We start from the raw sequence: 27557 nt of genomic DNA on the forward strand, positions 1-27557 counted from the left end.
TTAGTTTTTATCATATCAGTAAGGTAAAGGGGGTTTCCTGCTCTTAATATTTCTGTGAAATTTCCATCAACTGTTTACAGGTATCATATATGCTTATGTGCAAAAACACCTTCTTAAATTACTGAAGAAACTTTGAAAAATTGCATTTTCTATTCTGATTGCTGTCAGTCAAATATTTCTTCAGCTTCCACTTATGATAACTTCTCTTTGGTCATGGCATAAACTCCTATGCTTTTAGTATAAAACAGGTTAAATAAAAGGTATAACTGAACCTGATTGTCAAATTTGTTTTGTCTAAGAGTTTGGTTTAAGAGACTATTTTGTACAAGCTTCACATGACAAGGAAACTCAGATATGAACACTATTCCACTCCTAAAAGCCCAATACCTTTCCTTACTCATCTTCTCTACATATTCAAATAGAAATTTTTAGCTACAGAAGTCTGAAAAGCAGCAATACAAAAAGAAAACAAACAAACAAATGACAAAAAAAGTCATTGCAAATGTTCATTGAATTACAGAATAAAAGGAGGGTCTATGAAAAGGATTATGTGATTCACAAAATAAAAATATCCCTGGTAAAATGCCATAAAGAGCACACTTAATACTACAGGAGTTCCTTTAAATGAATAAGGCTTCTCTGGTGTTTGCAATTATTCCAAAACACAACTTTTGCTGGATTGTGTGTTTGCAGGTGTTCTCTATGTAAATTCACAGGTAAATCTTAACAGAGATAAAATGGAGAAACTGTGAAAAAAGTCTTCTAGAAATTAACATAGTAGGAACAGTTATTTAAAAACAATAAGACTTGAGGCAAGCGCTGCATTTCAGAGGACTGTACAAGGTGAGAAAATAAGCCATACACAAAGAAAGATAGAACACATACTCACAAGAAATAGAAATGCTATATGAATAGCTAAGTGCTGAAGAATCAATATACTACACATAAAATATGGAGGGAATCAATTGAATCTAACTGTACCCAAAAGATTTAAGATAAATATGAAATTTTGCCTAAAACACTGAGTATTTTTCTGTTTTAAAACAGAATTAGTTGAAAATACCTGAAAAAGACCTATTGAAATACTCCTTCACTTGCTTGGTAACAGCTCTGGAGGCTTTGCCTCAAATATGTTTTATACAGAATTTGGTAAGGAATGGGGGAAGGCTAAAGCTGCAAGACAAATGATAGAATTCAAGGCATGGAAAACCCACATGCACCTACACACACACCAGATCACAGCTATGCATCTTTAAATCTGAGAAAGACACCTACAAGTATCAAGTTGGTCCAAAGGACAGAGGAGAAAATAGCACTGAAGAACTATCATGCATAGAAAGGTTTCTGGAGCTCAGTGACGATGACTTGCTTCCATACTTTAATATGCAGTCAAGAGGAAGTACAATAAAATAATTGCAAGATTTATGTGGCACAAAATATTAATGACCTTTGCTATGAGAAAAAAAGGCAGATGGACAATTTCCCACCTTTTACACAATGCTGTGTCTCAGCTTTCACAATTTCCATGAACATTTTCAACCAAATCAGTTAGTGAATGTGACCAGTTACAGTGTGGACTTTTCTGTGTCGTTTCCAGACTGTTCAAAGAACTGGGAGATAGATTAAACATTTTGGAGCTCTCTGAAACTGTGGACTCTATGAACTAGATTGATTTCTTTTTTTAAAGGTTAAATTCAATGTTTCTTTCCTCATAAAATGTCCACAGTGATTTTATACATGGTGGCTAGTTTATTCTGTGTTATCAAGAAGCATCAGCAGTGCCATTTCATAAGCAGCTGGCTATTTGAAAGAAAAAAGATTATCTAATCAAATCCTGGCAGTGGGAACTCACAAGAGGGGTGAAAGAACTAATGTGACTCTGAGCTAGGACTGGCTTTCTGTAAAGCAGTATTTAGAAATACTCCATGGGTATGAGCTCTCCTCAGGTTTATGTATGTTAGTTGCTGACAGCATATAGGCACTCTGCAATATTGCACTTATTAGATTTTATCTGTTTCAGCTGGCTTTTATTTGTGGCTCAGTATTTCTAGAGCAAAGTCTGCTACAGATTGGAACGAGCAGAGAGCTAAGCAGCTATGGAGAAGTTGTTGATGGCACATCTCAGCAATTTATCTTCTAAACCAAGTGGAATGGGAAGAGACCAGAAAAAAAGTGCCCTTTTCTTGGATAAGAAGCATGCTAAAATGGACATCTTCCTTCTTCAACTGAACAATAACATCAGAAAATAAATCAGGACTGTTGTTGTTCCCTTGCTGTGTTATTTTGGATTTGGAGAAACAATTACTATGATTTATATATGTCAGTCCATCATTTTTCTTTTCTACCCTACCACAGTGCTGACTCAAGATCAGTTTGTGCTCCCAGATCAACTTTCTCCCCTATTGCTGTCTCTCTACATATTTTTTTCTCTTAAAATACAATTGCTTGTACCTGTAAGAAACTTCACATTTATTTTTAGTGAATTGCTACTGAATTCCAAACTGTTTTCTGTCCACCTGCTACGTATCTTATGCAAATTTAACAACTTTATTCTATAATCCCTCTTCAAGGCATCAGAGAAAATACTAAAATCTAACAACCTCAGGACAGATTTGAAGCAACTTTCTGCTTTAACTGTGAAATGCTGATAAATAGTCTATGCACAGCTTCCCAAGTAATTATATATACACGTAATGAAATTATCATCTAGTCTTGTATTCCTAGTTCACCTTCGTGAATTTTACGTGAAACAACGTGAGAAGCTTTGATGGGTTCAATACAGAAAGCATCATCTACTTCTACTCACAAGTTGTGTTGCTCTGGCAAAGTAAGTTAGCTCGATGTGTTAAACTGTTGCTATTGCTTACTCCATGCTTCCGGAGACCTCATCTTCTTGTCCTCTTTCATATTATTGGTAGTTTATTTGCTACATTTTCTCCTCATGAGTTCAAGTTGAAACCATTTGTCTGTAAGTCCCAGATTATAGTATTTTTTTTCTCTTTTTAGACATAGATTTCATACTTTTGCCTTTTGCAAAATCTTTCCTACCTTATTCTTAGAGGTAATGATTAATATTCTGGGTTTTCTTCAGCCATTCCTACAAGAAAAAAGTTCATCAACTGAAGTGGATTTGAAAACATGTCTTTATACTATCCTTTCTCCACTATAGTGGGTATTTTTAGTTCTGTTTCACTGATTTTAGCTCTGCTAACCATCTAAGCAGGTTTGACCTTTTAAATTTACACTTAAACATAAATGTAAACACTTTTGCCTTCTTGAAGCATTTTAATGATACACATTCCTCTCAATGAGAAGCCAACTAAAAGCTTCCTTATCTTTCATGTTACTGTTTCTCTTACTTCTTTATGGAAAGCCTTCTGAACACTATTTGGTAGAATTTCTATTAAAAATATTTTATTTCATACCTTGCACTTTCTGACTGTCGCTCTGTTTCTTCTGTTTTTCTAGCTGTTCAAAATGATACAACCTGCCTACATTTTGTATTCATTTCTTTCTTAATTTTCAGGTCATAAAAAGGTTAATTGTTCAAGCAAGCTGGTCTTCTTTGTACCTTTCCTAATCCTCCTTTATACTGAGATAATTTACTGTTGTGACTTTATGATTTCTTTACTGATTTATCAGCTCCCTTTTTCAGCTTAGAATTGATTTCTTATTAGTTAGACAAGAATGCTTATTCCTACCTTTCAGAAGTCACTGTTTTTCCTCTTGCCTCTCTTGCAGAAGTATGTTTTGTTTGGTTGATTTTTTGCTTGCTTTTGTCTAGGGGACTTTTTCTAAAAAAATCTATCTCTAAAAGATTCAAGCTTTTTTATTTCAGGAGTTGACCCCTGGTCATTCATATGAAAGAATTTAAATACAGATTTTTTCTGAAGCTTAATGAAGGGGAACATGTTTGAATTACACTGATAACATTTTTGCAATCACAAACTTTTGCAAATGTTATTAGGGCAATTTATTTCTGCCATGTGTCGCCTCTTCAGCAGGAATACTCTGCATGGGTTAAATGTTTTTTACTGCAGTTTTGAATACTTAAATGTCACATTCTGAAAATAAAGACTGAACTGTTTATTCTGTGTGGACTGAAATCATGCAAGAGATCTTTTGCTAATAATTAATGTCACACCCCATTGGGACAAACACTATTTGCATGACTTATAGCAAAAACAATTCAAAAACACTAATGTGTTTCCCTGAACACTGAAAGCTTGTGATGCATTTTATGAAAACACCACTGGTGAGAACCACAGCAGCATATAAAAGCTATTATTACATTGTATATTTATTGTACAGTTTACTTCCTCTTTGATTTATCTAACTCACCAATTACCAGTTGTTGTCACTCCTCTCATAGCAGGATATGTTGGGTTTCTAGCTCAGAGCAATGCTACTGTTTGGCAGCCACATTTTTTTCCATCTCCAAATCCAAAACATTTTCCCAAATAACTTTAGGTAACTACTTCAGGCCCAGAGAATCTTCGAAAATTTGGTGTCCAATCAATATACGTTCACAAAGAAATTCTGCAATGACCAGGAACTCTCGTAAAATATCACAGTCATGTGGCTAAACCATTCTTTATGCAACTGATGCTTATCCATCTTTGTGAAGCTTTCACCCACTTAACAGACCACTCACTCTGTACACACCTGCAGTTGCCCCCTGCTCCTTTCGCACCCACGCACCCCAGCTTCTACACACAGCTCGTGATATCATAGAGTGGGGAGAACTGGGAGGTATATTAAAGATCACCTGGTTGCAATCCCCCTGCCATGGGCAGGGATGTCACCCAATAATTCAGGCTACTGTAACTATCCCATTTCCATGTTCATTTATGCAAATGTGTGGCAGTAGTTTCCCATAATTCTGAATACATGCAGCCAAGGCATACATAGTCTCATCTGTACTTTTATTCCTTTATGCCAGAGCCACCCATCAAAGGATGTAATAACTGCTAGGTTTTCCTTATAGAATATGCATTTTCAGACTCTGCTTGGGATCTCTGGAGAACCCATCCCCCTTACTGTCTGGTATTCTCCATCCCTGCTTACTAGGGATGAAACAACCAACCAGAGGTACTGCCTCACATAAAGTCACCTCTCAGCAGAGGAGGCCAGTTAATGTTCCTGTTGTCTCCTTGCAGGCTGTTCCCACAAAATGGAGAAGCAAGTTCTCACTCTTCGAGTCAAGTAAAAGGAACGAATATATTGGTGTGTCAGTGAGAGTTTTGAATAATCAGTAAGTTCCCAACATGTCTTCTCTGACCTCACCTTAAGGATGCCCTCACTTTCCTATTGAGTCCTCTTCCCTCTCCAGTGGGAACTTGTGGATTTCAGTTTTGATCTCCTGGTGGTTTTTAAGTATTCAGCCTTCTGATTTAGGTCAAATGTCACTGAAAGTCTACGCCAACGACAGGTATATATAACTATTCAACTAATTTTTTTTTCAGAATGAGGTTGCTTTATTAGATTTTAATGTAAGTATCCTTACCATAAAAACTAAGGAATTTCAAAAAGTGTATTTCAGAGACCTAAAAGAAATTCCCTAAATAAAACAAAGGAATAAAATTTACATTAACTTTAATTTGAAGAGAAAAGTAAGTAGAAAACAATGCTTTCTTTATATATGAAAATGTTGCAGAACATGCCTCATACACATTTTTCGTTTGCAGACTATATTGACCATATTTAATGGCAAACACTGGCTTTAGACTGGTGGTCTGAAATTCAATATTTTTTAATATAACTAGTTCAGGTGTGCATAAGAGACTTATCAATGTCATTATTTGGTCTTACATATGTGAGCACTTTCACTGGCATAAAAATGCCAGAGGTACATACAAAACCTATTACTGCTATTTGATATTTTTTAACAGAAACAAGGCCCAGTTTTACCAGCCTATTTTACTGCTCATTTAATTTAGTCTCAACAAGTGAGTCACCAGTCCCTTCAAGCCTTTTGCTTTTTCTCTTTACTTATTCCTTTTAAGTGTCAGTGGAATAGATTTGCTATCATGGTAGTTATTGTCAGCCCATACAATGTGAGAGCTTTTCAAAAAAATAATTTGAGTGGCATGAATTATTTAATTTTTGTGAAATATAAGGATAAAATGGAGTTAACTGAGTCTTGGTTATCCACTCATGATTTTCTGCCCTTAGTCAAGGCCTCCATTCAAAGACATATTTTATTATCCTTATCAGAATTTTTACTTCTCTTTCTCATGAGGATTTTACAGGCACACACTGCATTCTGCTTTTCTATTATGTCCCACTGAATTGCAGTTGGTCAATGTTCTCCAAATCTATGTCCTTGCTTTTCATTCCGAATGTTATTACTGTGTAAGGGATGTCTGTAATTTGGTCATTATATTTTCATTTTATTTTGTTTTCACAGTTTGCCCTTGACTTTGCAACATTTTCTTTACTTCCTTTTTTATAGCTTAGTGACCTTAATGCAATTGTTAAAGTTGAGATGCAACTTCTATTCTAAACTCACTTTCAGAAGCTTATAACTTTACCCAGATATTTTCTTTCAGGCTGAGTACTTTTTATGCTTTGTTAGAAGGGGATTTTTGTTTGAAACTTCATAAGCATTATCTATTTGTTTTGAGTTATCAACTTAAAAAGAAAGCAGTTTTGCAGCAATCACGACAGTCTTCAGATGCTTTTTTTTACTCTGAAAATCAGCTTTGTTTCAGCACTTCAAAATCAGCTTTGATTGTGGAATGGTGGCTTTGCCATCTCTTTGAAATGGTTTTGAAATAATAAAGTTTTGCATGTGACATCATTATTAAATACCTTACTGAAATACTAATGGTGAGGGAATTGATCTCAGAATAATTCTGTTTGACTTAGTTTTTTTTAAAAAAAAAATCTATTAATTTTTGTGTGAAAACTACATTTAGCTTTACTTTAAATATTTTTAATGCCAATTTCACCCCACTCTTCGTGGAGGATAGCCCAAAGAGATGCATTACAGTGTCCAGTCAATCTGGACTCTATACAGTACACAGAAGTAGTGCAACATGTGCAATGAAAAATAAACATTTCTCCTGTGCTGGTGAAATGACAAGGAGTAGCTTTGCTTCATTCCACCAACATACTATTTAACTGTGAAGTGTTTGAAAAAGCTTTTCCTTAAAGATCCAGTGAGAAACCCTATATAACTGTAAACCCAAGAGGAGCACTGGGAAGCTTTACACAGCATCTTGTTTGTCATCACAAAAGAAATATTCTTCAGGAAAATATCAACGCATAATGCCATCCCCGTGGTATGCTTGTACTCTGCATTTTCTGCCACTCCTTTTTTTATCACAGACTTTCATAGTCTCAGTAAGCTACCATTTTGTGCCCTCCACATTAAAAATGGTGTTGTAGTCTTGCAAAAATGAACCAAGAGCATGGCTGACCAACAGAGATTTTATGTATTTGCGGAGTCAAAGTAAAGTTGAGAAAGACACTCTTGGGCATTTCTTTCATCAGTTAATAAAGAAATACAAAACCTTGCAAACATTTTTAATTGAGGGTGCTCCTTTTAGTGAAAAAAATGTGTCATTATTTGTAAGTTCCAAATTGACACAAACTACCTTTTTTCACGTTTGTACTTACACCAAATAGACTTTAACCACAAATCTCTTACGTTTTTTTACTCTGACATCCAGCATGAAGACTACAAGTGCCACAAAAGCAGTAGAAAGACATGGGGTTTTGGCATCTGTGTGAGCTGCTCACTTTGTGAATCTTGTGATTTACTTCTGACTTGGGCTACAGGCTAGAATTATACCAGCCACATGAGGACAATTCTCCTTTAGCATTCAGAACTTTGAATTTTTATCCTGGCGAAGCTAAAGATGCCCATCAATAGATTCATTTTAATCAAAACCTTATTGTTCTGGTCCTAGCTCTTTACTCCATAATTTCTCATTGATTAAGCACCTCCTGCTTTTTTACAATAATGTAATAATGCAATCCAAAGTGCCTCAGGAGGCCTTCATACGAAACTTCATTTGAAAGGCAATAAATAGGCTTGTTTGATTCATATTTATTTTCCTTTTCATTTATAAATGATTTCCTGCATTCAGCCCATGTTTCTCTTTCCTGTTCAAATACAGAAATTTTTTAGAAGATTGCTCAAATAAGCCTCTTGCACAGTTAGAATCCTCCCCTTGGCGGCTGCCATTCTCAAGCAGCACATCCTGTCCTGATTGCATTATTGTTCCCTCTCCAGTGATTCAGTGATAGATCTGTTTATTCATACCAAATCTTCCACTAGCACCTAGTTCTGATAATTTACAAATTCATTTGTATTTGTCTTATTGATTATGAAACTGCAGTCAGGATATGAACTATATAAGAAAGAAAGCTTAGGCACCTCTTGGGGTCTGGGACAGGCTGCCATAACCAGGACTTTTTAATCTATTAGCTGAAGGAAGTACAGGTTGATTTAAAACGGCTACACTTTTCTATCCTGTGCAAAGTGTTTCTTCCTATCAAACAAGGGAGGATAATCTTATCCTGTATGTCAGTGAAATATGAAGACAGAATACAGAGCTCCGTTTTTCATACATGCAGAATTAACTGGCAAATCCCATTAACACTTTATTTTTCCTTCTTTCTGATTTTTGCACTACATGTCTTTTCTGATGGGCCACATGAAAATATATTGTCCCCTGACTGTCATATATTTCTAGGCAGTTTGCTGAAGAGGAAAGAGTAGTAAGAAAAAAGTAGTTGCAAGTTCTCTCCAGTCATAAACTTCCATTACGATTAAGACTAGATAGATTATGAGCTCATCTAATATAATCTCCTGAGCATCATAAACCACTAAACACCACCCAGGTACTGCTACATGGAGCCCAATTACTTTAATTAGACAAGAGCACTTCAGTCGTCAAGAGACTAAACTGCTGTGCCACAGGCTTAGTCTGAAATAGACAAAGATGTCATCAAAGCCTGTGGCTCTTCAAATAACATGGAACTTCTAGGTGAGAAATGCCCCCTAAATTCCTGGAGATGGCATTTAGCTCATGCACCAACTCTGTCACAGAATATTCAAGTCTCTGACAATAAGCCTGGAGAGAAAATTTTGACTTTCTTCAAATTCAGTGATTAATTTATCCTGACCTGAGCATGACAGCATGATACATACAATGGGTACCTAAAACCAGGAATCTCTTCAGAGAAGGTACTCTTTTTGGAGGTATTTTTCCACATCTATGTGCTAAAATCAATTTAGGATAAGCTATGGATTTTAAATTATGCACATTTTTGCATTGTGCCTTACTGTAAAATTGCTGTTCTCTTTCCACAGGTGAAGAAAATGGAAGCCCAGGCATCTTTGGCTCTGGAATCTAAGTAATGAACAAGTGACAAAATCGAGTGTTTTGTATCTTTAATATGAAAGTATCTTACACCTTTCCAGGGGATTGTTTGATCTATCAGTTTACAAGGACTGAGAGTCAGCTGATAAATCCTGAAATCAACTACTGATGTGACTTTAAACCCATACGGTATCTTATCTCAGCCCTCAACTTAAAATGGGTCTCAAATGTTTGCAACTCTAGCTCATTCCTACTTCAGACAAATTGATTAAATTGGGGGTATCTTGTGCAAAACAATTGTTACAAATCCCAGTCTGAGCTGGTTTACATTCACACGTATCAGTTTTATCCTCTTTAGTTTGTAGGTCTGTGTGTCCAGTTTTGACTTATCTTTACAAGCAAGAACTTGATTTTATCCTAGTTTTCTCTAATACAATTTCCCTGACTCAAATACATTGTTATTATTATATATGTAATATCTCTAGATTACAGAGGACATAATCTTCCATTGTCTTTTGGGTAACTACCTCTTTTCTATGCTTCCACGTCCTGTCTTAAAACACATATGACAGATTTTAAATGGTTTTAAATTTTACCAGGTAGGCCACAGAATAATAAGTCAAGTAAAAAAACCTGAAGACACTGCACTTTTAATTTGCAATGTGTAAGTACAAAGTCATTTTCCAGGTGTCTGCAAGGTGTAGAAGTCAGGTAAAAGCCATACCCTATATAAATCAAGGGATATACACTTTATCACATGATATGGGTCATCCCATAATATTCCGGACATCTAGCCAACGAAACAAATAAAATTTCAGTTTTAGCTCACATAGAATGGAAGAGACTCACATATTTTCTAACTGTATTTTTCTACCTAGTATTTCATGATTTGGGATGTAAAGGAAAAAGCAGTTATTTTTCTACTATTAAACCAAGTGCAAGTAATTGATTTTCTTTCTGTATAAAAAGTATTTATTCTTTTGCTAGTCCTGTGAAATAATGTGATCCATATTATTAAAAATGGAAACATTCTCTGGATTGCTTTATCCACTCACTGCTAACAGCTGAGTTTCATATCAGTCACCAGATCAATGACTTGCCCTGTGCTGTAAGACATGGGCAATGGAAATAATGCACCTTGTCAGCTGGTTAATTGCACAGGGCAATTCCAGGATAAACACTTTATTAAAAAATTAACATTCTACTACGTCTTAAAAAGCCCCATGCTTTTATAGTTAATTTTAACCTATGTAAAACAGTACCAATCCCCCCCCCGCCAAATCCAAAAAGAATTCTGGACAGCCTGTCATATTTTAGCAATTGAACATGTTCAGCTACTGAAGCATAATGCGTCAACAAGATGGAATTCCACTTTCTAAAGGCTTGAGTGCCCACTCAATAGAAGAAAACAATACATGATTACTGTTTAGAGCTTGTGGCGCAGTGGTGGCAACTCAACATTTAGCAATAATAGAAAATGTCTATCTCATTTTCATTCCCCATGAAAACACTCCCAATACAATATTATGAAACACTTCTGCTGTGAGTTGTTTTCTTAATTGCAGCAATATCTTCAGATATTACCTTTTCCATGTTCACACCTTTCTGGTGAATTCTCTTAAAAGCAAAAATTTAATGACATACAGAACAAGGACAGATATCTGAAATGTAATAATAATAACAAGGAGTAACCCTTCAATTTTGTGACGGCTACTAGATAGCAGCAATCTCCTATTTCCATTTTAGTGTTCTGCAAATGACATAAAGGTCTCAAGGTCTTTGTCTTCTGAATTATTCCTCTGTTTTTCAAAACCTTGGAGCCTCTATTTTCTGCTTCGACTTCCATTCCCATCTTAAAACTAAGGGAAGAATTCAGATCATTGTACACACAGTCCTTCTTCACCCATGACCTTTTATTCATCTGATTATAAAATTGAAAAGATTTTTTCAGTGCAAGTACCTTCAAAAGTTGTCTTGAATTACCACTACTCATCTTGACTATCTTTATATCTTGAATTATTTTAAAAGTCGCCTGTTTTCTCTTTATGTACATTGAACATTCTCCTGGTATTACTAACAAAGAAACAAAGTACATGTCCTGAACCACACATTTATACCTACTTCTTTGTTTGAAAATAAAGTCTTTGAGGTTAGTCAGACTTTTAAACATTTTGATCAGGCACTATATAATAATAAACCCAGATTCGAGAGGGAAAGGAATTAGAGAAAGTCCATGTTGGTCATGACAATGCATTGCATTAAAACTGAACTTCGCAATGAAAGACTTATAACTTCCAGATGTGAAAACTGTTTTTTACTTCAAAAACTCTTGTGCACTTTCACATATATGAAACAGTATTTGCAAGATGGCTCATATTCCAGAGGAAGTATAGGTGCATTCACATAGCACTTCAACCGACATATAAAAGCCTAAATTAAACAACCCTGCTCCAGAAGCTTAGAAGGACATATGCAATTAAAAAAATCATCATTTGAATTATCAGAGTTAAGTGGATAAGAACTCATTGCTTGGAATTTCTATAATTCAGATTTGTCTCCTCAAAACAAAAGATTTTCCCCAATTGTTTGGGGTTTGCCTACACACGTATCACTGGGTTTAACGTTACTGCAGATGAAATGCATCTGCTAGGACATGCATGAACACACGATGATGAATCACAAAAAATCCTAACTTTGCAAACAACAGGAATATGTATTGCCCTTCTCATGTAACTATTTTAGTGTCCTCTCTTCTATTAAGCTTACTGAAAAGGCAGACAATTATTAATCCTACAAATATGGTGCAAATGCTTTTGACATATGCTTCCTTAGCTGTGGAAGAAGAAAGCAAGAAGAAATCAATGAGAAAAAATTGCTGGGTAGAGTCAAATCGCCTTAGGGATTTTGTTTTATGTAATACAACTACCTAGGAATTCTATTTATAAGGAAGACATGGTATTTATATCTATTGATTTTTTTCAGGGACCTCTTGTAGTCTAAGACCATAAAATTTCACCTGTGGTGATGATGGGAACACATCTCTTGATGTACTTCAATGCACTATGTTTATGGGACAGTAAATACGGTGTAAAAGAGATGAAATAACCCCAAATTTTGTGCTACCTTTGTAAACCTCTAAAATTTACTTTATCATTGTGCATTTAATACACTACATTTGAGTACCCACTTGCAGATTGGAATTTCACATTAGGAAATCTCAAAGAAGAACAATTAAAACATCAATTAAGACAGCTTTTTCCTAAGACCTTTTAAATTGTCATCAAGACCTTAGTATAGTTTAGAGTGGTCTCAGGACCTCAATGGACCTTCAAGAGTCAGGTCTCCTAGCCATGGATTATCAAACAATAGCCAATCTGTGGAAATACATTCTTCTTTGTGCTTATATATACTAAGCTAGGAATGAATAAACTCAAAGGGAAAAGACCAGCAGAGGCTCTATCTCCACTATTCTGTATCTCCCGTCTCACACCATTTAAAGGGAAAGGTCAACTGATACTGCATACTGCAAAACATTTACCACTGTTGCTGCACAACATACCATTGTGGAGCAAAATATGGGATGCAGTTATACATCAGTCAGTTATTATCGCACTGAAAGATACTGACAAGGAACATTTTGCAAGGCAACTGAGCTGTATGTGTAGACACCCAGGTACATTTCTTAACAAACAAGTTGTATAGTCCCTTTTGAAGACCCATTCTTATCTAATTTTAACTCCAAGCTTCTTTAATGCGTAGTAAATAATAGGCCAGTATAATATAAAACTAGACAAAAATGTTTTATTCATAAAGCTTTTGTATGTCTTGTTTACCACAGCTTTTCCTGTACTTAGGCCAGCTGGTGCAACATGTACTATCTACTATGTTTTGTTGCTGTTTTCTAGTATTAAATATGTCAAGATTTTATAGCTGAACAACAGAAGTTAGTAACATAAGTCTGACGCATAATAATGAAGGTAGAATAGTGTATAATGGTAATATCTTAGTAAATCAATTAATAAGTTTACGGCTAATAATAAAAAATATGAAAGATAAGACATCAGTAGAGTCAGTCAGTGGTACCACCGCACACCTTTAGGTGAGGACTATCCATAATCATTAAAATGATATCTACATGCTACTATTCAGTCAAAATAAACCTTTTGTCTTGGTTTTCATATTATTTATTTATTTTTATTTTAAATGCCTGAAAGCCTGAATAGATAGGAGTGCCTGACTGCAGAGCGTATGTATGGGGATGTTTACATTTGAACCTCTTTCCTCATATTTTTGGCACAGTTCTGTATAGGCATTTACCAGACTCTTTCTAGGCCCTGCATGTTGCCATTTCCAAATTTCCTGAGACAAAGCAAAATCCATATTTTAATTTTACCAAAGGCCGTTTTAGCAAATTACAAGCAGTCTCCTGGAGATTCACTTTTGAAAATAATGGCAGTTCCTCTGCAAAAAGATTCTGGTTTCTCATTTCATGTAACAGAGTGAGAAACCAAGGAATACAAAATGTCTGCATCCTAGTATGGCTCAGTCACCTGTTGATTTTTCATTATTCCTTCTGTTTTGGTCATAGTCCTTATATGTTTGGGACTGCCTCCCACAGTTACCTCTCTGAATGGTGGAATATTTATTTTGCTTCATTTAGCCTGCGGGCTAACTTATTCTCTTTTTGGTTCCTTTACTTTTCTAAAATGGCTGCTGAACCCCCTTCTCACTCACTGTCTCGACTTTTTCTTGGCCACCTGTCCTTCCTCTCTCCCCTAAGTCATCTCATGAGCAAATCAAAATCCTCAGCTACTTGACAGTTGTTAGCTACCCTGACATGCCAATTCAGATCTGAAAAATCAATTTGTTCTGTTCAATAGGCAACTATTTCTCTTCAAGGGCTTTTGTATAATTAACAGACCACTGATGTTGGTTACAACTTCTGCTGTTATCAACATGAACTTTAACCAAAGACAGACACGCAAAAGAGACTCTGCATAACTGAACTACAGCTTAAAGAATGATGCAGATATTAATAAAGAATCTCCAGATTCACACTACTTTCCTTATTTCTTTTCTTACCAGCTTCAGCAAGGAATGTAATTCTAATCTAAGCTGTGCTGGTTAAGTATTGCAAGACATCTTTTGCATTCTTTTTTTGGTTGGATAATAGGGACATTCTTCCTCTCCAGCCTTTCTTTGAGCATGTAAATCATGCATAAATCACAAGGGAATGTTGATCTCTAAAATGGATCTTCCTGGATTCCTGTAAAAATTAGTGGAAGGCCTTCACACTGAAAAAGGTCAGGTTTTGACTGGGAAAACCCACATCACAGTTTAGGAATAGAAAACACTGAAAATGACTTCATAAAATAGAGTAAAAATAAATAGCTTTTCTAACTGTCTTGGTGTCCTTGCAGGTGGATCTTTACCTTCAGCCAACTTTATTGCCAGCATCTGATTTCAGCACTAGACCCTCACCACAGGAAGTCTGTGACAAATCCTTCTTGAATTTTCCATTTTTTAGGGTGCAAAGAAAAATTCAAAGGCATATATTTTCATTTATGTATTTCCTCTGTTCCATTATGGATTTTGAGGAAGAACCTAAATGTTACCAAAATTTGGCTTCCAGACCAGCCTCCTGCTTCTCATTTCAGCCTCAGTGAATTGTACCCTGTAACGTTTGAGACATGACATAATTCAAAACAAAGGTTGAGCTCACACTCAAGGCTGCAGATCTGATCACTGCCAAGCGCAGCACAGAGTCCTTAGCAGGAAACAGTGAAGTTCACTAAACCAGGCAGTATATCAATCCTTTACACTCTGTACACTTTATTTACAGGGCATTTGTATGTTCAAAATGATGTTGAATAAAGCTGCAAAATACAGTGTGATTTTCACCACTTCCAGGGAGAGACCTGAATAAAAATTATATGTGATTTTATCTTTTTTAACCAATAGTTACCTAACCTAATAATTATTCCAGAGACATTCCGTTTTGTTTATATAGTTGTATTTCTTATTACTTTCCCAGATTCTGCTTTATTTTATAGCCCCATGTCTGCTGAGTGAATTTGGGCAGTACTCTGTTTTACATGCACCACTGCATGGACAGATAGGAAGTCTTACCAAGGTCGACAGATGCTAACCTATTCAAAAAAGACAAGTTACTGTGACTTCCTAGTTCAGCAAACTATTTTTCTTCCACAGTATCAGTTTGGGCAACATCAAAACTGCAATAAAAAGTGCATTTTCCACAAGAAAGACAGCAGAAAGAGCATCCTAGTATTTGACAAATATAGATATTTTATCATCTCTCATAGTGTTAGTGGAATTCTGCCATAATGCCAACTGTGGAAAGACTCATACACTGCAAACACCAGTTAGTCACTCCGACTGAACATTTAATAGATTCTTATATATTTAGATTTATCTTTGTGTACATCTATTTCCCCCAAAGCTTGATTCTTGTAAAGTACTTGCTTTTTCTACTGCCAAAAATGTCGCTGGTTCATATGATATGATCTCTTAGCAAAAGTGTTTTCAAGTTTCACCTGATTTTGATTTCCATAAATCTGCCATCCATTGTTCATTCCCCTTGTTTAAAAACATTTTTTATGAGTAAACAAAAATATTTCTATGTTTCTTCTCATCATGTATTTTAATGTGCACAAGCAATGTCACTACAGTGTCAGGATCAGGCTATTCTATCCCTACATTTTCTGTAAAAAAAAAATAAATTAATATGATAATGAATGGTTTGCTCAAGATTCTGTAAATTTTTTCTGAGTTCCAGCAGAAGAAAGTCAGAGTGCTTTTGGGTTTTCATTTGCACAGTTCAATTTCTTACCGTAACTACTCAGCAACTTCTTAAGCCAAATAAAGCAAAGAATTCTGAAATGGACACATTCTGCATGATAAAGTCATCATTCCAAGGCCATTGTTCTATATTTATATTGTTTACTGAGCTGCGTTATCCCACTCTGGTGTGAAGGGAAATTCAGAGTCGCTGATGGAAAAGGTAAAAAAGCCAACCACATTTTCCCACTTTGTCTTAGCGATGGTTGTACAATATCAATTATTTCCTGCACCACTAGAAGGAAAATGTAGGTTCTTACCCCACAGCCTATCCCGTTGCCTGGCTCACACACGATTCTCCTCATCCCTGGCTCAGGAAGCAGACCTGCCCCACAGCCGGGGGTTGGGCACAGCACTCCTCCCATCTGCAGCACGCATTCCTCGGCCCCATAGCGCTGGTAGCGGTTGTACTACAACAAAACACAACACAACACACCGGTGTTAAACTCCTAGCAGCCCGCAAAGAAAACCCCCAGATCCTTGAGTTTGACTCAAAGTTTGACACATAATCCAGTCAATTGTCCTAATGTCTCACATGTTAGGTGCAGGTTATTTGTCAGAAGTCTAAAACTTTGCGGTATTATTAAATGGAGTGTCGCTCTACTCCAGCTCACATCAAGCGCATTTTTTTTCTCGCTCACAGCCATTTTCAGCACCAGAATACTGCGTGGGATATTAAAATCAAGAAAACAGCAGACTGTTTCTGTAAATAACATCAAGTACACTTGTATTACTATAAAAATTATTATAAAATTAAAATAGTCCAACAGAGAAATGATAAATGCTGTACACAGATTGAAGAGAACACACACGCACACAAAAAAACCCTTCAGGGATCTATAGCTAGAAGTAGTGTAATGTTTTAGACCTTAAGGGCTGTAAAAATTCACCAGGACAACTTTATTTTAATAGCAAACTGATCATTAAACTGATCAGCAGAATAACTCTCTTATATGCATTCATTTCAATGTTAGGTGTATTTTTTTCCTGTGTCTCCCATGAAATTTTCTTAAGTTTTTTCACTTTTCATTTAATTCCATCCTAATAGCCTAAACGGCCATGGAAATGCCTTAATTTTAATGATGGCGATGCTGACACACAGCAGTATTAAGTAACATGCTCAGTGTACGCTCAGCAAAAAGAAAGCCTGCTCTAAAATGACAGATGTCACTGCAACAACTTTCCCATGTTTAAATTACCCTGCTTTCAGCTAAAGATAAGCTCAGCTAGTACAAATCATCCTGTGTACATGTAAATGACATTCACTCTAGGGTTCTGTGTTGGTGCAGTTCCACACCAGTGGCTGTATAACCGCTGTAAACCAGGCTTCAGATTCACCTATAAATCTGCTCTATTGTGGAGGGAAATAAATGAAAGCATTTGGTCCTAACAGCCCCAAAGAAAACAGGCAAATCCAAAAGGCCAAAGAGGAAGGGAGTAGGTATGAATTTTCTCTAAGAACAGACTTTATGGTGTGCTAAAGAAAAAATCCAGGGCTTTATGTTACAACACTCACAACAGTATTTAGTGCTTCGTAAGATTTTATCCCATAATGGCTCATGAAAATCCTGTTCCCTTTTTTGGGAGGATAGCAGACAAAAAATTCTTTCTCCATCCATATCCCTCTCCAAAGAAATCTTTCAAGGAAAATGGAAGCTTTAGGACCAACACATGGTCCTACATGCAGCATACAAAAAAAATCTAAATTACAGAGAAGGCTCTACTACATGTCTTCTGGGTACATTTCAGAAGATTTTTCTACAAATGCTGTCACAACATGTCTTGTTAAACTGGCTTCTTAAAATAACATTAGAGTTCTTAAAAGATTATAACATAGACACACAAAAGTTTGCATCACAGAAAAGAAAATTGACCCAAACTTAAAGCATCCAACTTTGTTAATTAACAAAAAATCCAAACAACCTCTGAAAAGCAAAAAAAGACCCAAAAATATCTTTCAATGTAAGAATAACAGCCAAAAATTCTGACTTAAGAATCTTGTATTTGGAAAATAATAGTATTTTGAGAAATGTGCAAGACATGTCTGCAAAATCTCCTTGAATGTGGGGGCTCAAGAAGTCAACTGGTGTTTTCCTGTGTTATTATTGTGCTTGAACCCACAGTCATTTGGCTGGCCTTTATAGAAATACAGGTAACCATAGCTCCAAAACTCTCTAGTAGCCTAATTTTTCTTCAGGGCACAGATTGGACCTGAAGGTGAGGATGGTGATTGTCTTATCCGGTTAAAAGGGAACTTTGTGCCGCATGTGGGATTTTTAATAGCTTCTCATTATGAAGGCAAACACCAGTGACACTGTAGCTGAGATTCTGTCAGCACTTACATTAAAAATTCTTAGCAGAAAAACAAGAATATATTTTCTAGTCATTAACTTAGCCTAAAAGGGCATGGTCAGATTCCTCTAATGTCCTCCCCCCCCTTTGGTTTGTTTGTTTGTTTCTTTAAATTTATCTGGTTAGTGAAAAATACAGAATGTAAATGTCCAGTTTACCTATTGGCAAAGTAGACAGCAACATCTTTTTCTGCCCAGCAAAATTGACATTTTATACTGGTTCAGCACAGGACTCATGCCAAATCAGTATGTCACTCTCACCAGTGATTTTCAAAATACAATAGCCAAAAAAATGATCCAGAAAAGATCCTGCTAAATTCATTTGCTTATCTTGATATCTAGTTACCAGCCTGCTTTCTACATTCAAAGTCCAGATACATTTATGTCATTTTCCAATTTCTTTCTCCTTGTGTCCTGCTCAATTAAAACCAAGCAACCAACCCAGAAACACAAAGTAGCAGAACATGTTTGCTGCCACAACACAACCTACACAATATATGTGGATTTATAATCTTTAGTCAGTGGCCTGAAACAAAATGACTCACTTTACATTAAGGGTGAATTTATAAAACCAGACTCATGTAATCAGCACACATTAAGCAAGTCAATTCTCAAGAGCCCTTAAATGTCTTTGGAGCCCATGATGCGTTTTTGATCACATGTCTGGATGAGATATTTAAGGATATTACAGCACACAACACCCACTGGTTTACTTTGCCTCTTAACTAGAGACCTAAAGTAGAATTAATTTAATTTAGTTTGAATTTCCAGAGTGGTGATGCCTATAATTGCACAGGTTGTGTAGACTTCTTTTATAATTAACAGGAGAGATGGGATGCAATTCATTTTTACTTCTTAGATTTGTACATCTGAATAAGAACTGAGCCCTCCAGTGCCCTGTTTCTTTAAAATAATGAGAGAATCGACAACTTCCTAGATAATGGCACCTGAAATTAGGTGACTCTTACAATAGCTGCTTTTGTTCCAATAATTCTGATCCTATCTCACCTGCCCTATGTTATTTTTAAAACCAAGGTTTAGGTATCTAGATGGCTTAGACTGTGAACCATCTCACAGAATTTTAGCCCATCTAAAATTAAACATCTAGCCCAAACAAGGCTCCAAGTGAATGAGAAGAAATAAAATCTCAAGAAAGGCATTTATCCTGACTTAGGTATGATGTCTAAGATAGGTAAAATCAATCGCCCTATGGAAGTGCTATGGAAAAAGCTGAGAAAACTAACTTAGGCTAGATATCTAACATGTAAAGAGCTGTCATTGAAAGACGGATCTAGCTCTTCTGTCCATTCAAAGTATTTCACAGTATCCATTACTCAATTTTTATCAGTGTGTACCCTATTTAGAGATGCACTCATCATGTGTAAAGTTGTTCTGCATCCTACAAGGAGAAAAGCATCTCCAATTATTTTTAGGAAAAACCTCTCACAAAATATAATATATGGGAAACTTGATGGAACTGGCATTCATGGCACCTGATTTCATTCCTGGCAGCAGCATAGCCTTCCTGTGGCTTTCATGTAAGTCATTTAATCTACACTTCTCATCAGTTCCCCATTTGTAAAGAGGAAGAATGATACTTGCTGATTCCAATGTAACGTTAAGAGGCAAAACCATTAATAGTCATGAGGATGTCAAATACTATGGTAATGAGTGGCACAAAATTACTCAGAAATCACCAGCCATCTACTGCTGCTAGAAAGCAGCCTCCAGGCAAAGCATGTCAGGCATCTATGCGCTCCTGTAACAAGGTCCTCAGAAATACAGATCGGTAAATAGTTGCTGGATTCCCCCAGAACTATATATTTCAATGCCTATTTGGAAAAAAAACCCCAAAGCTTCATAAATATAATTTACACTAAAACATTGGTGCTAAGACACCTAAAGTTTTATGAAAAAGGTAGATGTAAAACATCCTGTTTGCTCTCTGAAAACTGCATCTATTTGTGAACCTTCGCCTCAATTGTGAATTGTGCTATTCAACCCAAATCTATACTTTTCAGGGAATAAAATTTGTAGTGGGAAAAACTCTACTTATAGGCTCTACTTCTGGTATTTCAACCATAGAATGAAGTTCTCTTGAATAATCTTCATTTGTAGAGACTTGTCAGGGCCTTTAGATTATAAATTACAGTATGACATAGACATGGAGGCTGGATAATTGTAACCATTTATTCCTTGCTCTCTACTTGCCAGGTTGGGATGGTTTCCCTTAAGTCTTAGAACAATACTGGGTTTTCAAGCAGTGGAAATTCAATAATTTAACGTTGTAAATCACAGGTAATACAAATGAAATCTCTGGGTTGACACAGGAATAACAGCTTAACTACAGATTGCAGTATTTTCGGTTACATTGATATTCAGATACCAAAACAAAACTGAAATGCTCCAGGATGCACAAAACTCCTGCAAAACACATGTCATGAACACAGTGATTCCTGGCCATGTCTATTAATTAAAAAATTATGATTTAGTATCAGAGAATTACAGAATGTTTTCGGTTGGAAGGAATCTTAAAGGTCATTTATTCCAATCCCCCTGCCACAGAACTTATGCCTTGAGCCATTTTAATTTTGATTTTACACTTTGGGTATTGTTTTCTTTATTTTCCTTTTTCCCCACCCCCAAATCTAAAAGCATCTGCTCAGTAGCAGCCTTGCAGACAACTTTGGACAAAAGTATAACAGTAGATGTAAAGCCCAAATCTCTGAAATGTAATTCAATTACTTGTTTCTTTAACTGCATGTAAAAGTCTCAGAGGAAAGCAAATCTACTTTCTGGAGTCAGATTGTTTTTACTGCTCCTATAAATCAAATAACCATCTGTGTGTTTCAAAATTAGATTGTGGAGGTTATTGGTCCATAATGTAGACTAAGCACTTTATTTTTATGTATTATGCACATACAAAAACACCAAGAATTAGTTCCATAATGTAATTAGGCAACTTACAGTACAAAACCACTAGCACTCCTGGTAAAAATACTTACAAATGTGTCATCTAAAATACAGATTAAAAAGTTATGGACTGACATGTCTCTCCATGGAGCATGCCTAATTTATTTTTCCTGAGTTCTTGGTCTTCTCTGCTGACCCCTGGTCAGATTGGAAAAGCAAGTTCAGAGCGTCAGCTCCTTGTTGCCACAGGAGCACCCAAGGAGACAAGAAAGACAATCACCTCTAGAGGGCTGGAATTTGCCTGACTGGAGAGTCATGAAAAACAGGGTAAGGCAGTATGAAGAAAATATTTAGGTAAGAAACCTCTAACTGGACCAGTGCACCACAGTTCACAGACAAATTTAAACTGGAGTAGAGAAAAAAAGAAAGATTGCAGTTAGCAGAATGATATGAAAGCAAGCACAAGGTGATGAACAGGAAAATAGGAAATACAGAACAGAGGATACTGGAATGGGTTGCCCTGGAGATCCAACTGAATATAGGAAGAGCAATATGATACAATGAAGAAAGGGGACTGAGCACAGTGTATGGGTTAGCACTGTATTTACAAACTACTGCAAGTTTGTGATCTTCCAGCAGGTATTTGGGGGATCAGTCTGAATAGACAATGTCAAAAATAAACATTTGGTTTCTTCTGACCCTTGTGGAGCTCAAATGCACATTCCTCTTCCTGCTACAAGTAACAGCCATCAAGACTGTAATTGATGCCAGGAAATCTGTCCAGCTGATGCTGTTGCAAACTGTGGAACTGAGTTTTAGTGCAGTAGATACTGGCTCCTAATTCCCAGATCATGAGAGTGAACATATGCATATTTCCTGAAAGCACAACAAAGCTGTCCAAGGCATGGAAGAAGAACTTCCACATGTGCCTGAGATCCTGAACACTGGGGTTCAAAACTTCCCTCTGAATTAAATGAAAGCTGGGTGGAAGAGAAATTTGAATTCTATATAAAATGACACTTTTTTGTTTGTTTGGACAGAAAAAAAAATCCTTCAAATTACTTTTGACTAAGTACTTTCTACTTTCTTTCTCTTCGTTCTTTATTTTAGCTGTTGAACCAAAAATAAATTACTTTTACTTGCCTACTGTACAATAAATTCAAAAAGTGCAAGAATGCATAGACATCCTGCTTACGACAAGAACTTAAAGGCTAAAGATATGATAATCCAGAAGCGACAAAACTGAGGAATTGACGTGAATTCCAATTTCCTCTGAGTGAGGGAAGAAGGTGGTTAGGAGACATTCCAGGCAGGTACAGCATAGGAAGGATCGATAGGCATGTCACTAGTCATATGAATTTGCAAGACTATGGAGTTTGTTGTGAAGTTCCAGCTATTAAAAAAAAAAAAAAAAAAGTAGTGTGAAGAGGATCACGAGTTAAATGCAGTAGCTATCTTAAGAGAGCGAGTGATGGGACTGTGGTGACAAATCCAAAAGGTGAGCCAAATGAGATGGAGAGAAAAGAGACATGGAAATATGACAGGATCTGAGAGATGTGTGTAGGTACCACTTACACTGAATAGTAGCTGAAGCCAGGACACTGGGTGGGAAGTAGCAGAGGTGTAAGAAACTACACTTGTAAGGATAAAGGTTCTAGAATACTAACAAAATAGCTTTGGCTTAGTAATTATGAACTGGAGAAATCATTCAGTGAAAAATTATTTTGTTCTTTAACTGGTTAGAATTACTGAGATGTAGCTTCGATTTTGTCTAAGTGTAGTTATAAAAAATCTTAACCCAGAAATACTTCAGAAGCATTTTGTTGATCATATCTGACAGTTTCCTGTACTAAACTCAACCGATTAATTAGAATTGTCATCTGACATTACTTTTGCTTGAATGGGTAAAGATATATCAATTACTTTAAGACTGACTTTACATGAATATTCAGAAGCATATACTTGAAAAAAAATTTCCTCTAACAAGTATTGCAATTAAAAAAAAAAAAAAGAACCACCTTGTCACACCCACACATTGTACACAAAATCCTTCCAAACCTCAACGAATGTTAAATGATCTCTAACCACGCTGTGTTCTTTTCATACTTAATTTCTGTATCTCCTAAAGTACAGCTCACTATGAAAACTAGAACAAGCCCACACCACCTTTGAAGAGCATGGAGATGTGCATCTGCAGATTTTCAAAATAGGGTATTCTAGGGGATTCCTTTGCATAAGTTTTCCCTAACTGACAAGGAAATGTGGGAAAAAAACCCCATTCTCCCCCTGCTGCCCCCAACAAACCAAAATCCCACAAAAAGCCCCAAGCAAACAAACACACCCCCCCCCCCCCCCCCCCCCCCCCCAACCTGCCCCCATTCAGGCTTGCTCAGATTCCAGGGATATAAATGTTCACAACAGTTCTAAAAAAAAAAGTGAGCAGTGATATGAGTTTCAGTAGCAGCTGATAGGAGAGATCTGTTGAAATTGATTGCTCCCTTGTCAAAATATCAAGGAACTGGCCAATACATTCTGCAAAGCTGTCAGAGCAGATGATGTAACAGAGAAGCACAGCTATACATTACTTAGCAGCTTCCTTTCCTGTCACTAGCAAGTCATCTGCTTCATCTGTGCTGTGACCTGTTGGGGGCACTCAGGTATAGCAGCAGTTTGCTAGCTCTTGTGTTACTTGTTTTCCCTTCCAGCCTTCAGACATAGCTGCTATTTTATTCATGCATCACGATATTCCATTTAAACAATTAAAGAAGATTTTTTTTTTTTTTTTTTTTTTATCACTTTGGGGACAAGAGGGAAGTTTCTCATAGAGTCATTAGGGAGACTCCATAACAGTTCACTGCAATTCATCTTGCTATGCTGGTACATTGTGGTGTTTATGCTTGGAGTGTTTTCTCTGCTGTCTCTGGCTTTGGCTTGTAGAATTACCTGCCTTCCACTGTATTTGAGCAGAGCTTATATTTCGTGCATTTTTAGCATATATTTGTAAGCAGCTTGTACTACCGCCACTTGTAGAAACATTTACTTGCAGAGACAGCATGGCTACTGCAGGAGATTTTCCTACCTTGTACTATTTTTTAATAGCTTCCCACTTACAAAATCTTTAAATCCAATCCTGACTGTATCTCAGATACTTGAGAAATGGAGGAGTCTGCCAGCAGAATGGGCTGCACCCATTAAGCTAGGGGAAATAGATGGATTATGAAAAGTGAAAGCAAATTGCAAGAGAAAGCTCAGCAGAGCTTTGGGCAATTAGAAAGCTTCAGGCTTTACCCTTCCTGGGACTCCATGTGCAGGAGACTCTCTTTGCCTTGTACAGACCTCTGTGGACTGGGAGAGTCTGTGACAAGGGGGTCCAAAAGAAACCAGACAAAGCTGCTTCTGGAGACTCTTCCTGGGTCAGACTCTCTGGCACATTTCAAAGAGCCAGGTATCAAGTGGGGCAGCAATCTGTTGCTGAGTCTATCCGTGTTGCGTTTTCAGCCAGTTACTCTGGAAGTTGGTTTTATGGGGCAAGCTAGGTACCCACAATGCATATCATGTACCAGGGAAACTCGTACTCTTCTATTTCACCATGCAGACTATGACTGTGTCTGTCCATAAAAGTCCAAAACTGATGTCCTCTTTAAAAACTATCTTATTGCCACCAGCTAAACCTTAAAAGATGGACTTTCCAGCTGGAATAAATTTCCCATTATTTATGTTCCTAACAGAATATAAGACATGGAAGTTTCACATGTCCAGGAGATTACCAAGAAGTTTGATTATTTGAACAAGAGTCTTATTATTATACAACTCCTTTAAGAAAATACTAATCATCAACTCTGCACAATTCTATTTTTTAGCATTAGTTTTTCATTAATGCTTACATTTATTTAAAGATATTTCAGATAGACAGGCAGACACATGTTTTCAAGATGTTTGATCCTGAAAGCCACTCAAAACCATTCCTTCCTAATGACATCAATAAACGTTACGTATGGTAAGTATTTTCATTTATATGAGCATTTATATGGTCAGTTTATTTATATTTTTATTTACAGAAAACAAATTCTCAGTGAATAAAAGAGGACACCAGGGTTTTTTTGCTTGAACTCTGAGGAATAGGAGATATGCAACATAGGAAACATGTTGGTGCTGGCGGGGTGGTGGAAAGAGGCTGGAAATATTTTGTCTTTCACTACTGAGAGGTATAATAGGATCTAAAGTCTGCAAGTGATTTGTAAACAAAGAATAGACGCTTTTCTAGGCAATATACTGCAGTTTAAACAGGAATTAATCCAAAAAAGTCATGTAATGTGTATTCTAAAGTAGATCAGAACAGATTATCACAATAGTCCATTCTGCTTTTATAATCTGGCCTTAAACACATAAGCACTTTAAAAATAAATCAAGATTGGATATGACTCAGGAACATGTCCTTATTTTTCTTTGGCTATTGTTTAGAGTGGAAGAAAATATATGGTGGTTTATAATACTGAAATTGTAAGGAGTCTGAATAAAACAGTGTTATAATTAATTATGATTTTTTTTTTTTAATCTAGTGGGCATGATAACAGAAAAAGAAACATTTTAGATATTTTTAAAAAGCAAATACATAACTAAATAAATGTAGGAAATAAATAGACAGTCTCATGAATAAGGACTTTGCTTGTAATTCCTTTCTTTCTTCATTTAGATGTATTTTAATCTTTTTTTTGTCTTGGTTTTGCACTGATTTATTTCCTGAATGTCAAAGTATAACTTTCTAACTTCAACTTCTAACTTCTAACTTGCTAACTTCAAACAAAAGCTACTGTGGTCTTCAGTAGACTCACGATAATAATGCTTTTGTAGGGATAGAATATACTTGCAACAATCCTTATGGATTGGAATAATTGGAATATATGGAATAATTCAAGCCTCGTGACAATGTTCACTATTTGCAGAGAAAGTCCATCAGTTAAATATTACTCTGTCAGTGGTCATCAGTCAGGATAACGCTCCACAGCTCCGTTCTAGGGCTTTTCCAGGGGAGCTGTCAAGTCTGTCTGATTCAGTCCCCGCTCTCTACTTGCAGCCTTCTGGTTTAGCTGTTCCTTACTTTTCCTTCAAATTTCTCCTTTTGTCCCACTCTTCCTAGATTGCTTAGCTTCACCTCTTCACACAGTTAAGTGCTGATCTTCATTTATTTACCTGTCTCTTCAGCAAGCTTCTGTATTTTGTCATCCCCTTCCAGCCCTTGGTCCACACTCCTTGTCAGACCCTTATCCTTACCATTCTGGTTTCTACTCCCAACCCTCCCATGAAACAACCCCATCTCTTCATTCTGCCCAAGCTTCATCTCACTCTGCCCTCCATTTGTCAGGTAGCTCTAATCAGTCTCCTGACCCCATCAATCCTGGTCATAACTTCTTTTATTTCCCCTTCCTAAGTCCTCAATCTCACCAGATTCCTACTTCCAGTATCTCTTGCTAAGGAAAAGCTGAGTCCCTGAGAAACATGACTTGTGACTCTCTACAACAACTGAAGCGGGGGGCTGGTGGAGGAAAACTAGAAGCCTACAAATTGTAACAGCAGCCATAATTATAAGAAAAAAGGGAGAGTGACAGGGAAAAGAGAAGCAACAGGGTGTTCTTGACAATACAATCTGATTTTAAAATGATGAAACAAGACTTTGAATTAACACCTTAGGAGTTCCTCCTACCTCTGTCATGGCTCTCACACAACCTTGCGCATGTCCCTTGGAGCCAGTTTCATTAAAAGATGTGGATATTGTCTTGTACAGCACACTAATGCTGGGCTTTCAGCCCCTTGGTCCTTAGCACCTGCAGATGTGTGTCATGAAGTCAGGCTTTGTAACCACTACCTCAGGAGGGATACTTCAGAGAAAAAGACAACTTGAGTTTCAGAAGCATTGAGTGTTTGAAAATTCAACTTGTCTCTCAGGATTTAAGGCCATTTTTCAATACTTCTGTATGTTCACTTCATTGCTGACAAAATAGAAACTGACCTTCTTGTGAGTATTGTAAAGCATTCTTCATTTATGCTTTTCTAAGGTCCCTCTACGGAAATAGTTTTCTGAGTGCAAAGCACAGCTATAATT

General features: G+C 36.5%; 1 protein-coding gene across 1 annotated transcript in view; it reads right to left on the bottom strand.

Annotated features, from left to right (window-relative positions):
- The window catches only part of PRKN (parkin RBR E3 ubiquitin protein ligase), a 680335-nt gene that overhangs the window by 94047 nt on the left and 558731 nt on the right, over positions 1–27557 (bottom strand). The window contains exon 9 of the mRNA XM_040060258.2: positions 16454–16603. Coding sequence (XP_039916192.2) covers positions 16454–16603 — 150 coding nt within the window. The remainder of the gene's footprint in view (positions 1–16453; positions 16604–27557) is intronic.

This window comes from Hirundo rustica, chromosome 3 (assembly GCF_015227805.2).
Source record: "Hirundo rustica isolate bHirRus1 chromosome 3, bHirRus1.pri.v3, whole genome shotgun sequence".
NCBI classification, from domain to species: Eukaryota; Metazoa; Chordata; class Aves; order Passeriformes; family Hirundinidae; genus Hirundo; species Hirundo rustica.